General features: G+C 37.4%; 1 protein-coding gene across 1 annotated transcript; it reads right to left on the reverse strand.

Moving 5' to 3' along the window:
* Window positions 1–11,876: 11,876 nt before the first annotated feature.
* Window positions 11,877–13,021, reverse strand: LOC125343954 (armadillo repeat-containing protein 1-like). The gene is given in 3 exon segments (XM_048336558.1): window positions 11,877–12,250; window positions 12,472–12,620; window positions 12,622–13,021. Coding segments are annotated over 3 exon segments (879 nt in total). The 5' UTR covers window positions 12,978–13,021.
* Between the last annotated feature and the right edge of the window lie 3,508 nt (window positions 13,022–16,529).

Consider the following 16,529-nt stretch of genomic DNA (forward strand, 5'->3'; position numbering starts at 1 on the left):
TTTACCCTGTGTCTCTGGATTTTGGTATTCGCTTTCTGTTTCCTATTTCTAATACTAGTATACACAGTTTCCAATGTACTCAGATAATATACAGAGATAGTGCAGGTACAACTACAGGAAGGGGATACAAGAGGATCATCAATAATAGATGCTACGGTTTCACATGGCATGGTGAAAGTAATTACAACAGGACAGGAGATCTCTTATTGCAGTTTCAATTTCATTGTTGGAGATGGGTCTGTTCAGTAGACTTAAGTCCTCTTGGTTAAGTTTGAGCATGTCAATTTTTGCTAGGAATTTGTCCATTTCTTCCAGGTTCTCGAATTTGTTGGCATAAAGGTTTGCAAAATAGTCCCTTATTGTGTTCTGAATCTTGGTTGTTTCTGTGGTGAGGTTACCTATTTCATCTCTGATCTTGTTTATTTAAGTGTGCTGCCTTCATTTTTGGTCAGATTTGCTAGGGGTCTGGCTATTTGTTAATTTTTTTAAAGAACCAACTCTTTGTTTTGTTGATTCTTTTGATGGTATTTTTTTTTTATTCTAAGTCATTTAATTCTGATTTAATTTTAAGTATTTGTTTCCATATGTTGGCTTGGGGTTTGGCTGTTGTTCTTTTTCAGGGAGCTTAAGGTGCTTCCTTAAGATGTTGAACTGCTGTTTCTCCAGTTTGTTGATATAGGCATCCAGAGATATAAATTTCCCTCTGCGTAGTGCCTTCGTTGTGTTCCATTGGAGCTGGTACTTTGTGTGTTCATCTTGGTTTAGTTCCATAAACATTTGAATTTCTGTTCTAATTTCTTCAATGACCAACTGGTGGTTCAGCAATGTGTTCTTTAGTCTCCATGAATTGTAGGGTTTTCTGTGGTGGCTGCTTGAGTTGAGCTCTAATTTTAGTCCATTGTGGTCTGAGAGAATGCAGGGAATGGTTTCAATACTTCTGAATTTGTACAGATTTTCTTTGTGCCCTACCATGCGATCTGTTTTTGAGAAAGTTCCATGAGCTGCTGAAAAGAATGTATATTCTGGTGTTGCTAGATGGGATATTCTGTAGATGTCAGTTGTCTAGTTGGTATATGCAGTTGTTTAGTTCTGAGGTTTCTTTGCTCAGTTTTTGGGGTGTTGATCTGTCCATAAGTGACAGTGGAGTGTTAAAGTTTCCAACTATCAATGTGTTTGGATCTATGAGTGTTTTTAGAGTCAGCAGGGTTTTCTTGGTGAAATTGGGTGCTCCTATATTTGGGGTGTAGATATTTAGGATGCTTATATCCTCCTGTAGGAAAGATCCCTTTATTAAGATACAGTAGCCTTCTTTGTCTCCTCTTACTGTTTTTAATTTGAAGTCAATTTTATCTGATACTAGGATTGCAACTCCAGCCTGCTTATGGGGGCCGTTTGCTTGGCTGAATTTATTCCAACCTTTCACTTTTAGAAAATGTTTGCTTTTGCTGAGTAGATGTGTCTCTTGGAGGCAGCAGAGAGAGGGATCTTGATTTTTGATCCAACTTAGGAGCCTATGTCTGTTAATTGGAGAATTAAGTCCATTAATGTTGAGAGTTAGGATTGAGAGATGATCATTTGTTCCTTTCATTATAGCTATCTTGTTAAAGGCTATGTCCTCCCAAGTCTTGACCTAATATTCCAGTTTCCTATTTAGGGTTCATTTCTCTGTCTGTATTGTGATCTTGATTGTTTTCCATGTGTAGGACATCCTTGAGGATTTTCTGTAATGCTGGTTTGGTGGAGATACATTGTTTCAGTTTTTCCTTACTGTGGAAGACTTTTATTTGACCTTCGGCTATGAGTGAGAGTTTAGCTTGGTACAATATTCTTGGTTGATAGTTATTTTTCTGTAGGGTGTGGCATACCTTATTCCATGCTCTCCTTGCTTTCATGGTCTCTGCTGAGAAGTCTGGGGTAATTCTGACTGGTTTTCCTTTATATATGATTATTTTTTTCTCCCTAGAAGCTTTAAGGGTTCTTTCCTTGGTCTCTATTGATCCTGTTTTGATCACAATGTGTTGGTGGGATGTCCTATTCTGGTCTGGTCGGTTTGGAGTTCTAAATGCTTCTTGTATCTAGATAGGCCTATTATTCTGGATATTGGGGAACATCTTTGCTTTTATTCTGTTGAACATTTTGCCTATTTCATTAACTTCTTTCTCTAGGTTTTCCTCAATCCCTATACACAGGGAATTTTATTCATCTCTTAGAGTTTTTTTTTTTTTTTTGGCCAGTCCTGGGGCTTGGACTCAGGGCCTGAGCACTGTCCCTGGCTTCTTCTTGCTCAAGGCTAGCACTCTGCCACTTGAGCCACAGCGCCACTTCTGGCCATTTTCTGTATATGTGGTGCTGGGGAATCGAACCTAGGGCCTCATGTATACGAGGCAAGCACTCTAGCCACTAGGCCATATCCCCAGCCCCGAGATATTTTGCCATTTGTAAAAAAAAATTGAAAAGATCTGGAAATAATGATTTACATGAAGTAAGCCAGGCCCAGAGACAAAGGATGCATATTTTCTCTTACATGCGAACACAAGACTAGCCTATAAACCTATTGGTCAACATACTGGGTGATATGCAAGCATAGTAGAAATATATAAACTAAACTATGACTGATTCAAGGGAGAACTCAAATAAGGAAATTCCATAGAAAGGCAAATTCAAAATTCAAATGAAACAAACACTAGAAAGCAGGAATTTGATATAAAGATGGGGGAGGGTCAAGAGGAAAGGGGTAGATGAATGAAGAGTAGAAGAAGGAGAGAATACAGCATAAAAGTGTATATCCAACAACTTAAGAAGAATAAGGAAAGAGTGGATTATGCAGGATGGTGAGAATGTTGAGAAGGGTGATATTGATCATGATGCATTATATTCATAAACTTGTTAAATGGCAACTTCTTTGTACAACTATTAAAGATGGTGATGATGATAATTATAATAAAACAAAGAAGAAGAAGGAGGATGAGGAGGAGGAAGAGGAGGAGAAGAAGGAGAAGAAGAAAAAGAAGAAGAAGAAGAAGAAGAAGAAGAAGAAGAAGAAGAAGAAGAAGAAGAAGAAGAAGAAAACAGAGTGGAAACTGAACTAGAGAGTAGTTAGTGAATGTTTTCAAATCTCCTCTTTTACTGGATGCAACCCAAGGGATTACAAAATGAAAACCTGGGGCTGGGGATATAGCCTAGTGGCAAGAGTGCCTGCCTCGGATACACGAGGCCCTAGGTTCGATTCCCCAGCACCACATATACAGAAAACGGCCAGAAGCGGCGCTGTGGCTCAAGTGGCAGAGTGCTAGCCTTGAGCGGGAAGAAGCCAGGGACAGTGCTCAGGCCCTGAGTCCAAGGCCCAGGACTGGCCAAAAAAAAAAAAAAAAAAAAGAAAACCTGAACTAGATGGTAACATTCATAGAGATTAGACCTACCACAAAAAAAATTGGGAAAGGAATACAAGCTGTGCAGAAAGGAAATACCCTACAAGCCAAGCAAATACCACAACATCCAAATACCTCTACATAATTCACTGTATCTAGGCTACAGTTTTGTCAACTATGAGACTGGTGAGAGAAAATTCTTACAACAAATTGTGCACAATCATTTTATAACAGTAGGCATCAAGAGACGAAGCAAAGGGACAAAGTTCGTCATTACTGGGCCTCCAAAACAATTGTGGTACAAAAGTAAAATAGCTGATTGATTGCTTAGGGAAAGTGCCTGCTCAATGCACACATTTTGACAATTGGGTATCTTAGACTGCCCAAACAGAAACAAAAAATAGAAACAAAGCAAAAACAAGAATAACACACACACACACACACACACACACACACACACACACACACACACACTCACACTAACTCCAATAATACCTAACAGATGGGTTAAGCACCTAACAGCCTGAATGAACTTGTATGAAAATGAATATTCAAGGGAAATTAACCCCTCTCACCATCAGTCCCAGTGACTTTGATGTGTTTGTGCTTTTATATCTTGGGATCTTAGATTCTGCATGATTCAATGCCTTGTAATGCTTTGAGCCTATGTTAAATTTTTGTGACTTCACAAAAATTGTGCATAAATTTCAATATTTTAAATATCAAGTTAAGCATTTTATTTTTTTCTCTTTAGCATATATTTATGATTATATCTCAGTGGAGTATATATAGCCACTTATCTATTGATGTTTAAAAATATTTTTTTCATTATACCAATTACTGGAATGATACACTGTAGGATATATAACCTTTAATAGAAGCAAAACACAAAAATACTTATTAAATATGAATGCTAATACTAAATAGAGATATGTATATTTGATTTCAAATATAGTGCACATCACAGTACAGTTGAAGACAATTTCAGGATGCTTTCAGGAAAAAAATTGGAATAAAAATTGAAAAATTTGAGAAAGTAGAAGAAATTAAGGATGTTTTAGATATGTAAAGGCAGACCTTTTCTTATTGCTTGTACTTAAAGTTGATGGACATATAAATGATGGATTTAAAAAATAAAAACTGAGTTTCAGTTTGATAAATTTTCTACACAAATCTCTTATAATATTCTTCCTTGCTACAAACATCGGTAGCATTTCCAGAGCAACAATGGATGCAACACAATTTGTCTCTCCACTCAGTAGTCAGAGAGCTAAAGTAGCTCTGTTGTAATGCAAACAAGATTATTATTATAATTTAAATGGATATTTTCAAAAGCAGTTATTTCCTGTCAATAATGTTTATGATTATCCCAAAAGCTTTAATGGCTCTCTTGAGATATGGAAATGCAAGGCAAATAAATATCTTTCAGGACAGACTTTAATGAAGGCAAATAAAATCCTGTTAGTAACTTACCTTCTATAATTTCTTTGGTTCTTTTACAGATTCTTAGGGTAAAGAAATGTAGTTAATATTTACTAGTGTTGTTTTCCCATATGCTCTATCTTCATGGGTCCTGGATGTATTTGAGTAAGATTATTAAACCTATTTTAATATAATACTTTGAGCAGAAGTTAGAGAAGTTTTTAGTAGTGATGGTACTTGGTGATAATATTATTACAATTACAAGTGACAAAATTGTACTAGACTTGCATAACTTAATGTGGATTTCCAAAATGCCTGTGAAAAATAAAACAGATGTCAGCTTACCAGCTTATGTTAATGACTTTTTTTCAACAGGTCCTGGGGTTTGAACTCAGGGCCTAGGCACTGTACTTGATCTTTTGTGCTTAAGGCTAGCATGCTTCTATTTTATACAGCTCCACTTCTGGCTTTATTAATTGGAGATAAGAGTCTCAGAGACTTTCCTGACTAGACTGGCTTCAAACTGAAATCCTCAGATCTTAGTCTCCTTTATATAAACCAATGACACCTAATTCAGCATTTAAAAAAGTTAAATACAACTAAGAAGCTGTATGTGTGTGTGTGTGTGTATATATATATGCATAGTTTGCACATACATAAATTATTTTCATTTAATTTCATATTGAAAAAATATCTTGAATGTCTAAATAAACTTTTTCAAGAATGAGCAAAATTCTATTTAAGTTTTTCCTCAATGTATTATGGGTTGCTATCCACCCTGTTTAAAGAATTAATATTTAGGAGATCAGTGTCCAAAATATGTTATAGTAAATAGATTATTTTCTGAAATACCTAAAACAATTATTTATTAGAAAATTAGAATATGCACTAACATCTTAAGAAATCACAGATTGGCCTCTATCAGAAAGAATGACATTGCCCCATTTGTAAGGAAATGGAAGGACTTGGAAAAAATTATACTAAGTGAAGTGAGCCAGACCCAAAGAAACATGGACTCTATGGTCTCCCTTATTGGGAATAATTAGTACAGGTTTAGGCAAACCGTAGCAGAGCATCACAAGGCCCAATAGCTATACCCTTATGAACACATAAGATGATGCTAAATGACTCCATGTTATGGAGAAAATTGTTATATCACAGTTGTAACTATTTTCAATGTCCCATGTGTATCTGTAGCTTCTATTACTAATGATGTTCTTGTATCACCTTCTTGTGGTTGTACCTACACTATCTCCGTAATCTTATCTGAGTATATTGGAAACCATGTATACTGGTATTAGAAGTAGGAAATTGAAAGGGAATACCAAAATTAGGGTAAAAAAAGACAAACAACTACAAAAGCAATACTTGCAAAACTGTTTGGTGTAAGTGAACTGAACACCTCAGCGGGGGAAAGGGAAAGTGTGAGGAGGGAGGGGGGGAAGGGACAAGGTAACAAACAGTACAAGAAATGTATCTAATGCCTAACGTACGAAACTGTAACCTCTCTGTACATCAGTTTGATAATAAAAATTTGGAAAAAAAAAAAGAAATCACAAATTGAAATAAATGGTGAAAAGAAAGGCTTTTTTATATGCACCCATACAAAAGGTATATAAAATGGATTTTTATAAAGTGTTTTCTCATCAGTGCTGTATTATATATAGGCATGTTATATATTGTGAGGTATTTACCTTTACCAAACTATCTATATCTGACACTTGTTCTATTATTAACCAGATATATTTATGTTCTGTATGTGTGTATAAAATTCAGAACCTCTTAGAAAGCCTTTATAAATGTGATAGGATAATAAAGTAAAGCAACAATTATAGATTTCCAATAATATCAAATAATTTCTAATACAGCTTAGCAGAAACATGCATTACGTCTCAAAAATTACAATGTCTGATCAAATGAAATGAAACACAGTAAGACCAGTAGTGATGTTAAACTAGCTGTTTTACTCTGTGACTCCATTTCATATCTGAATGTACAGTAGACATATTCAAGGTCATATTGCTAGCTCCAAATATATAGGTCTCATGAACATAGACTTTTGAGTGTTTCCAATGCCAACATTATCTTACTGGGCAAATGAGGCTGCAAACACAGATAATTGAAGTTTTAATTACAGTGTTGTGGTACTTACACAGGGTTTAGCTGTCACCTAGGAAACCAGTAACATTTAGATAAGGGAAATAATAAACTACATTGTATAAAATCATAACAGTAAAATTTAAGAACTGAAAAAGGGAGCTGGATGATGTAGTTGGAAATTCTAAATTGCACCCAAGCATGAATTCTGACTGATTTGGTGTGTGACAGAAGGAAGCTTGTTTTTAAAATTCAAATTCCCAAAGATATCTGTGAAAGCCTAAGGATTTTGAAACTGTGATTTGTAATTTTTTCTGGGTGGCTTTTAGAATTTGAGAGAAAATATGTTAGGGAATTTGTCAAACACAGATAATAAATTTAGGTTTGAAACTAAGTTCAGGAATTTTCTAGTTCTGTTATCTAAGGACAACTCTCAATGTATATTACACATTAACATTCCCCTGTTTAAATATGGATAATAATACAAACTCATAGAGTTTTCCAGAAAGGTAATATTTGTTTGAGAACTTTTGCACAAACTCTTTTTCAAGTGATAGAAGTTGCTAAAATATATTAACAGAATGGATTTATTAGATTTTATATCAATGTCCACAATCTTTTCCCTGAATTATTTAAGATGTGAAGGCACACACATGCAATCTATAGATGTTAAACTAGCTGTTTTACTCTGTGACTTCGTTTCATATCTGAATGTACAGTAGACATATTCAAGGTCATATTGCTAGCTCCAAATATATAGTTCTCATGAACATAGACTTTTGAGTGTTTTTTCAATTTCTGGAACTACCTTACGTTTATCGTATTTCCTCTGCATCCTTAGAGAAAATGGCGTCAGCTTTATCTCCAAGAAGATCAGATTTCTTTTATTGGAAAATGTGTTAGTCATTTTCCATCACTGAATATCTAACATAAAATTCTAGAAAAGAAGTGATAGTGTCAAGCTTTCAATCTAGGGTCATTGACTTCATTGCTTTTAGGCCTTACATACTTGGAATAAAGACCAAATTCCAGTGAAATACATTTATTTTTCTTCTTATCTTTCTTTCTTTGTTTCCCTCCCTTCCTCTCTTCTTTCTTTCTTCCTCCCTTCCCCTCTCCCGCCTCCTTTCTCCCCCCTTCTTCCTCCCTCCCTCCCTTTCTTCCTTCTTTCCTTCCTCCTTCTTTCCTTCTTTATTTCCTCTCTTTCTCACTCCCTTTCTCCCTCCCTCACTCCCTTTCTCTCTCCTTTCTTTTGTGCTTTATTGCTGTCTTTCTTTGGGAGAGGCTATATAACTATATAGCCCAGGGTAGACTAGAACTCAACTCACTATGTAACATAGGCTGTTTTGAACTCCTGATATTCCTATTAGCCCTAACTGGTTCCTGAGATATTAGACATGTACCACCATACCCAATATACATATTTCTCTTTACACTTTTTTGTGCTTCACTTCAAGGTATTTATTGAAGATATTTTAATGACTCATTGAACATTCCTCTGGTAATTGAACAATGTTAACTGCATAGTATGAGTTAAGATATATTCCCTTTGTTGTTTGAAATAAATTATAAGAAAGTCTTATGTTCCTTTGGGCCTTATTATTTCTAATTTGAGAGCTTGAATTGTGCATAATGTCCTAATAGACTTCTTATAATTTAATTCGGCAATACTGAGGCTGGAGGCTGGGACTTCCCACTTGGTATACAGGTACTGTCTGGTTTTGAGACAGCACTCTGAGACATCCTGAACTATGAACTTCCACTTTGCACTTCCCACACTAGGTTAGATAACAAGCTTGAATAACTTTCTTGTTTGATTTTTAGCTGTTGATATAAGGTCTCACGATTTTGTTTTTTTTTTTTTTTTTTTGAGGGGGTGGGGTAGGCTTACATTAACTCTCTGGACATTCAGCCCTTATAACTGTAACTAGATAATCCTAGTTATATCTAAATGGTGGCTGATGCTTTTAATCCAGGCTCCTTTGGGAAATGATTAAGAAAATTGTGGTTCAAGGTCAGAAAAGAGTTAGTAAAACTCCACAAATGTATGCATCCTTTACTTTCCAATTAAAATTAATTTAGAAAATCAAAGAGAAATGCCTCTGTACTGTAAAGGAAAAGATACAGCAAAGCCACCACAAACAGACTCAATATAAGTAGACGAATGTAACATGAAACTAATGTATCTGTTTTGCATATTAAATATGTTAATTTAGAGCTCGCTACAATGATCTAAGCTTGTTACAATGTTTGCAATACCAATAGAGATGGTGACCTTCTGGAGAATTTAATACTTGTTTATTTAATTATTTAGAGAGTTAGTAATAATGAGATGATAATAAGTCCTTGGTTGAAATGTCACAATTATCAACCAGCTTTGCATGAAAGAAAGAAAAGACAAAAACTTCACAGGCATAAAATAGTATCATAACTCTCTTTTCCCCCCTACAGCTATATTATGAAAGAGAATGTAGCATTGCAAGCAGTGAGCTAGGACACCAAGCCGATTATCAGTACAAACCAAGTTATCAAGGTGATCACATGTGATGCCAGGAATAGTGCCAAAAATCACCACCAAGCAGTACACAGGTGAATCAGTTGCATTCATTTGTTTGCAGGGAATCAAACCTAAATGATGAGATATTATCAACCATCATGTATCTGTTTGAATTTAGGGATTTACTGTTCCAATTACTTTTCAACACAGAGATATTTCTTTGTGATATTTAAAAATTGATTTTAGGTTATGTTAGCCAGACCCAAAGAAACACAGGTGGTGTGGTCCCCATCATTTGTAATAATTAGAATGTGCCTACAAATCTACAAGTAAACCCAGTGGATAGTCAGAGACAAAAAGTTATATTTGGACACGAAAAATTAAACAGGACTCTAAATCATTCACACATTGAGACCAAATGAAGATATTCTTTTTTTTTTTTTTTTTTTTTGGCCAGTCCTGGGCCTTGGACTCAGGGCCTGAGCACTGTCCCTGGCTTCTTCCCACTCAAGGCTAGCACTCTGCCACCCGAGCCACAGCGCCGTTTCTGGCCGTTTTTCTGTATATGTGGTGCTGGGGAATCGAACCTAGGGCCTCGTGTATCCGAGGCAGGCACTCTTGCCACTAGGCCATATCCCCAGCCCCCATGAAGATATTCTTAAGAGAGAATCACAAGGGCTCAATAGCTACTTGCATGTGATCATATAAAATGTTTATCAAAATGAACTCCAAAAAATAGAAACAAGACTTTTTTATTTTACTTTTGTGATCCTTTTGTTGTTGTTGTTTGTTTTTCCCCTTTTGACACTGTTTTTGATTTCTGTGCTTTTTGTCTTGTGTGTAAGTTTATCTGATTTGGAGAGAGAGAGAGAAGCACAGAAATGGTGGGACAAAAGGGGAACCAATTCTATCTACAATGATACTCACTAGACACAATGTTGGAAATGAGTGAAACTATTTGGAGGGAAGAACGGTCAGAAAGATAAAACCTGGGAGAAAATGAAGGAGAGGGTGACACTGTTCAAAATGGGATGTTCTGAATACTGGTCTTATGTACCTTTATACCACTTTTTCAATAAAAAATTAAAAATTAAGTTTAATTGGAAAGTAAAAAATACATATATTTATGAAGTTTCACTCACATTTTTTCCTGGTCTGACCTTGAAACACTAGGCTTCACAACTCAAATTGTAACTTACACTTACTTTCTCAATACTGTAAAAATTGAAAAGCTGTAAGTCAGACTATACACATCAAGTACCCTCTACAGTTTCTCTCTACCACAAGAGAGTTTCCACTCTCCTCTCTCTCTAATTTGGATGATAACACTTTTATCTCCATTTGTACAATTATTGTCATGTTCTGCCGGGCTAGATTTACCTCCCCTGGTGCGGGGATGCTAAGCTTACTCCCTTATTGGTGCTCCCCTTTTCACCCTCTCCCCTGGGCACCTGACCAGCAGGTGGCCAAGGTGGAGCGAGGGACACGGGCTAGCCTAAGGTGCACGTGGCCGAACGAGATCCCTTTTTCCTCCCTCCTTACCCACCAAGGAAGCCAGGCACAGACGGATTTTGGAGACGCTTCGGAGAGCAATCCGGTTTATTCGGGAGGGGCTCACAGTAATATAGTAGTGATGACGAGGATTGAGCATGAGCTGCGATAGGCTGGCGAGCTTGCCCGTCCAAGAGCAGCTCCAAAGGAACTCCCTCATGGGCTAACGTCACTTCCCATAGTACCGCCCTGTGTGCTCGCTGGCGCAAGGTGGGGGATGGTCTCAAAGCTACCCCTTCTGGTTCCAGACCCAGAAGTAGATAGGTGTGGCTCACTTCCACACTGCCCCAGGGCTGGGGGAAGGGCAGCATCTCGGGAGCGCTCTCCTTGCCCTTCCCCCCCTTAAGGCCAAGATGAATCCCCAACAATGTTCCTGTATTTTTTTTGTAGACTTGTATTTTTAAGTGACTGTTACGTTTAAACATATTTCCATTTTCAAAATGCCATCAGTAATGTCTTTTCTATAAACATGGTTGGCAAAATAAAAAAGGCACAGATGGACAGGCATGGGGGGACAAGGGGGCAAGAAATGTTTTCAACTTTCAGTGAAGAAAACCAAAGCATGTACCATTCATGAAGAAAAACAGAAAAATCTTCAGTAATTCATGGACAGCTCAAGTTCTGATAAAACTTCTCTTCAGAAAGATCCTGAGGCTTGAGGAGAAAAATAAGTCTTCCTAATTACGTGCTTCATGTAAAATAAAATATAAAGCTGCACATACAGGTTTGGTTTTAACAGTGGACCCATGTTTTTCTTTTTTAAATGTGAGGCAATTAAAGAAAGGAAAACAAAACCAATACACCTTCATAAACAAATTTCACCTGTAGCTTCTGACTTTTTCTTTTTACCACTCAGTCGGAAAAAATGTAGAATGCAGCATACGTAATTATGTAATCTAAAAACTTTTCATGATAACTTATTGCAAATTGCACTTGACAGTTCACCACAACAATGGAAAACTGGACCCTTGTTGGTTCAGACAGTCCTTGAGCCCCAAACGGAAGTTGAAGTCACCAGTAAAATAATCTGGATAAAACGTTTGCAGCTGTGCTTGGGATACTGCTTTGTCCTGCTCCTTTGAGGGACTCTCATCCTCAGGCAGGTAGTCCGGCAGCTCTGTATTTTCTTCTACTTCCACAGGAGTATCTTGGAATGGGACCAGCATCTCTTCCCCACTTTCACTTTTCACAACTTGCTGAGCTTTCATGACCTTGGTTGATGCTATTGCGGATGCCAAAGCCTCCGCTTTCAAATCTGAATGGATTCGCACCACACATCCTTGAACAGCCATTTGAAAAGTAAAGCTGATGACACCTTTAATTTTTTTTTTTTTTGGCCAGTCCTGGGCCTTGGACTCAGGGCCTGAGCACCGTCCCTGGCTTCCTTTTGCTCAAGGCTAGCACTCTGCCACTTGAGCCACAGCGCCACTTCTGGCCATTTTTTATATATGTGGTGCTGGGGAATCAAACCCAGGGCCTCATGCATACGAGGCAAGCACTCTTGCCACTAGGCCATATCCCCAGCCCCCAACACACCTTTAATTTTTAACAAAGCCTCTTCACATAGATTTCTCCGAGACGTATCATCAAGACCATCTATATGTAAAACCACTGTTTTGGCACGTTTGTTTGTAGTTCCCAGAAAAAACTGAGCTTTCTTTCGATGAGAATTCATTTCATTAAAACTCACCATCTGCCATGTTGGAGGACTGAGGAATGTCATAGATTTCAGAGGCCAGGAACTTTATTTCTCCTGGAGTTGTAGTCTTCTGTATAACATTTTGCAAGCTTAACATCATATCCAGTTCTCCTTTCATCTTTTCTGTGTTTGCACGACACTCTGCCAAGTATCGAAGAGCAAGCAATGCTGAGTGGACGACAGAGGGGTTGGTATGGTCCATAAATAAAATAAGGCCAGGCAGACATCCCTGATCCTGGACAATGGCTCTTCTATTGAGTGGATCTGCTGCTAGATCCCGTAACTGGTTAACTACTGACAGAGCATCAGGTTCTTCATTCTTGGTGGAGGAGGAAAAGTTCATCTTCTATGTCATGCACATGAAGAAAATCTTCTTACGTTCGCTCCAAAGGCTTAGGGGTCCACGCGCAGTAGCAGCATCGGGGGAAAGGCCGTAGGAGGGAGCAGGAGCCTGGCGGTGCAGGGCAAATCCCCGCGGCAGGAACCATGGCCTCACTCCAGGAGCCCGAGAGCCAAGGCCTATATTCCTGTATTTTTAAACTGTTCTTTGAACATGTTGTAAGAAGTTACTGCCTCTTGCATGATTAAAAAGTCAAATAAAATTTATAATACACGCTCATTTTATAATTTTATGAGACATGATTTAACTTGTTTTTTTTTAAATTATCCCTTGAATTAGAAGGTATAAACTTAGGATTCATAATTATAATAGAAGTATTTAAAGTTATCTGGGAAGGACTTTAAATATATCTTCATTTAGATGTTAAAGGAATAGTACTTAAAAATGTCTTTAGGACCAGAATGTTGAATGTCTTAACTTCTATCAGTAGAAATTATTGTTGTAAATGAGATCAGTGAGATTTCCAGTCTCTGAAATGGAGCATACAGGCATTTTACATTGTGAGAGAATACACAAACACAGACACACACATTTATGTACATATGCCAGAGACATAGTAATTATGAATAAAGTTAGAAACAAGTTGCTCAACATGAGAGACTATAATAAATGTATAAATTATCTGTGGTAATACACATTATCAAAAGTATCATGGTTAGCATTGACCTACATGCATTTATTTTCTCCTAATCACATTTGCAATCCTGACTTGGTTTTGTTATATTATTTTATTTATTCTTGTTGATTGTGGGGCTTGAATTCTGGGCCTAGGCACTGTCCCTGAGCACTTCAGCTCAAGGCTAGTGCTCTACCACTTGAGCCATTATACTGCTTCCAGTTTTCTGGTAGTCAACTGGAGATTAGAGTCTCAAAGACTTTGCTGCCTGGGGTTGTCTTTGAACTACGACCCTCACGACTCAGCCTCCTGAGTAGCTAGGATTACAGGCATGAGCCACTGGCACCTGGATGTCTGTTATTTTTAAAAATATCATTATTGTATTTTCTTTACTTGCCCCATTTAAATTTAATGAAAGGGTTTTTCTAGGAATGTAGTAAGATAAGCAGTTTAAACATTTGACATATCTGTCATTTGGAAGTAGAGGCAGGACATTGACAAGTTCCTACCAGAGGTGTCTCTGGGCAAACTCCATGTAAGTGAAATTTGTCTGCCTGAGAACAGTAGCTTTATCAGGCCCCTAGGGCGCACATCCACAGCTGAAACACAAGCATTGCTCAGCCCTCATGTTTTAGCAGCTGTTTAATGAAAAGTGCCACCTCAGTGTGTAGTTAATCTATCTAATAATTAATACAACAGCAGCCTGGGACCAATGTGGATATAACTCCAAAGTCCTTGATCATTTGCAAGTTAACACAGAGACTTGTTTTTATAGCCAGTTAGTTATTTAGGAAGGAGACTGGAGTATTGGAAATGCTTAATTTCAAGGCTTCTATTTGATCACATTTCATTTAAATCTATCACATGAAATAGAAACTGAAACAATGATACTTAACAGTGCAATAGAGAGAATTAATCTCCTTATGGTTATTAAGATGCACATGGAAATCAGAAGGCTAAAAAGGGACTTGTATTTTTTTTATATCCACAAATGACCAACTTCAGAGCAAAGTTCTTTTTAATGCCCTTAATTGCATTAACTTTAGCTTCACTAGTTTATCTGACAATCCAGTCAAAAGAACCAGGGATGGGGAACACGTAGCCCGCAGGCTTTCTAAGACCCATGAAATAATTGAGTGCGTAAAGGACAGACACATATACTCCTTGAATACCTCTCATTTGCTGCCCACAGCCATCTGCCTGTCTTGATAATTATGTGTGGTCTTCCAAGGATGCTACTGGCCAAAAAAGAAAAAAATATTTCCCCACCCATGAGTGCTTCTGATAATTTTGGAAATCATAACTTAAATTCTTTTTTGACCTGTGAAGTCTCAGGTGTGAACTGTTAAATTAGGAGATACTTTCTAGATATCACCATATGGAAAAAAGAAAATGAAAAAAAGAAAAGAAAAGCAATATATGTTTAAAATAAGTTGGTATAACTTAAGAAGTATGCTTTAGTAAGAAACAATTACAACTATGATTAATATACAAGTTGCAGCATAAAAACATGAAGGTTTCTGTCTATAGATCCATCATAGTTTACATGACTACAGTTAGGAAAATATATTACACCTATGGGGAACAGTTTAACAGCTCTTCAAAATATTAAAGAGATTCCAGGTGACCAGAAATTCCATTCCAAGAGAAATGGAAGTGTATAACCATGCAAAATTTTGCACCCAAATATTCTTGTGAGGATTGTGTTATTTATTAAAGTCTCAAAGTAAAAAAGCTGTAAGCTCCATGAACTGATGAAGGAATAGCATACTGAAACATGCTACAGGCTGGAAAAATGTTCAAATATGCTCAGTGAGAATATGCTAGTGGTTATCTAAGGTGGTATGGACAGTTTGGAGATGAGGGAAAGGAAATAAAAAATTGCTGAGACTCCAACTCAAGATCATGACAATATGTTAAAAGTAGACTGTGGTGATACCCCCAAAGATCTGGAGTGTAAATAAATCACTAAGAAATCTTTCAAACCACTGAAGGGATGATATGTTTGGCATATGAATCTATCCCTATAAAGGTGTTAAAAATAAATATTTCCTTAGTTACTCCAAATAATTCATTTACACGGGGCTAGCACATACAGATATTGCTGTGGACTCAATGCTTACATCTCCCCACAATGAAGTTGTTGGAGCCTGATCCCAAGGTTGATGTTTATGCCACATGACTTTTGAGGCATTGTGCCTCTCTCGTAGTTAGATTTGCAGGTTTGGGGCACTAGGCCTGGCCCCAAAGTGGAGGGCCTTGAAGCAGCTTGTCTTCTGTCTGAATATTTCTGTATGTTTCAGTCCTGTGAAAATCACAACAGCTGGGTCAGGATGGTAAAGAAGCTTGGAACTTCAGCCAAAGAAAGCAGGGACAGTACTTAGGCCCCGAGTTCAAGCCTCAGGACTGGCAAAAAAAAAAAAAAAAAAAAAAAAAAAAAACCAACAACAACAAAAAACAAACTTAGAGTCCGGAGCTTTTGTCAGCATCATGGGCGGGGGGGGGGGGGGGGGGGGCAACGATTAGACTGCCTGGGAGGGGGTTTCCATTGAAACTTCTAGAAAGGGGTTTTCCACTGAAACTTCTAGATCAGGAGCCAGCCAGTGCTGCTGCATTCAACCCACCAAAAATTGCAATAGGAAATTAGAGATTTCCAGTTCCAGAAAACCTTACAAATGGACCTGAGCTTGGGGAAATAATATCATCACTCATGCTACTCACATACAGGGCCAGATAAGACCATTGAAATAAGAAACAGATTCAAGAGGAAAGCAATGCACAAAGACTTCAGTAGAGTGTCTAAAGAGAGCTTTAAACATTGATTGAATTAGTCTGATTAGAATTTTGTTGGCTTATCCAAGTTTGGAATAGACTAAAAG

This window comes from Perognathus longimembris, chromosome 2, assembly GCF_023159225.1.
Source record: "Perognathus longimembris pacificus isolate PPM17 chromosome 2, ASM2315922v1, whole genome shotgun sequence".
Lineage (NCBI taxonomy): Eukaryota > Metazoa > Chordata > Mammalia > Rodentia > Heteromyidae > Perognathus > Perognathus longimembris.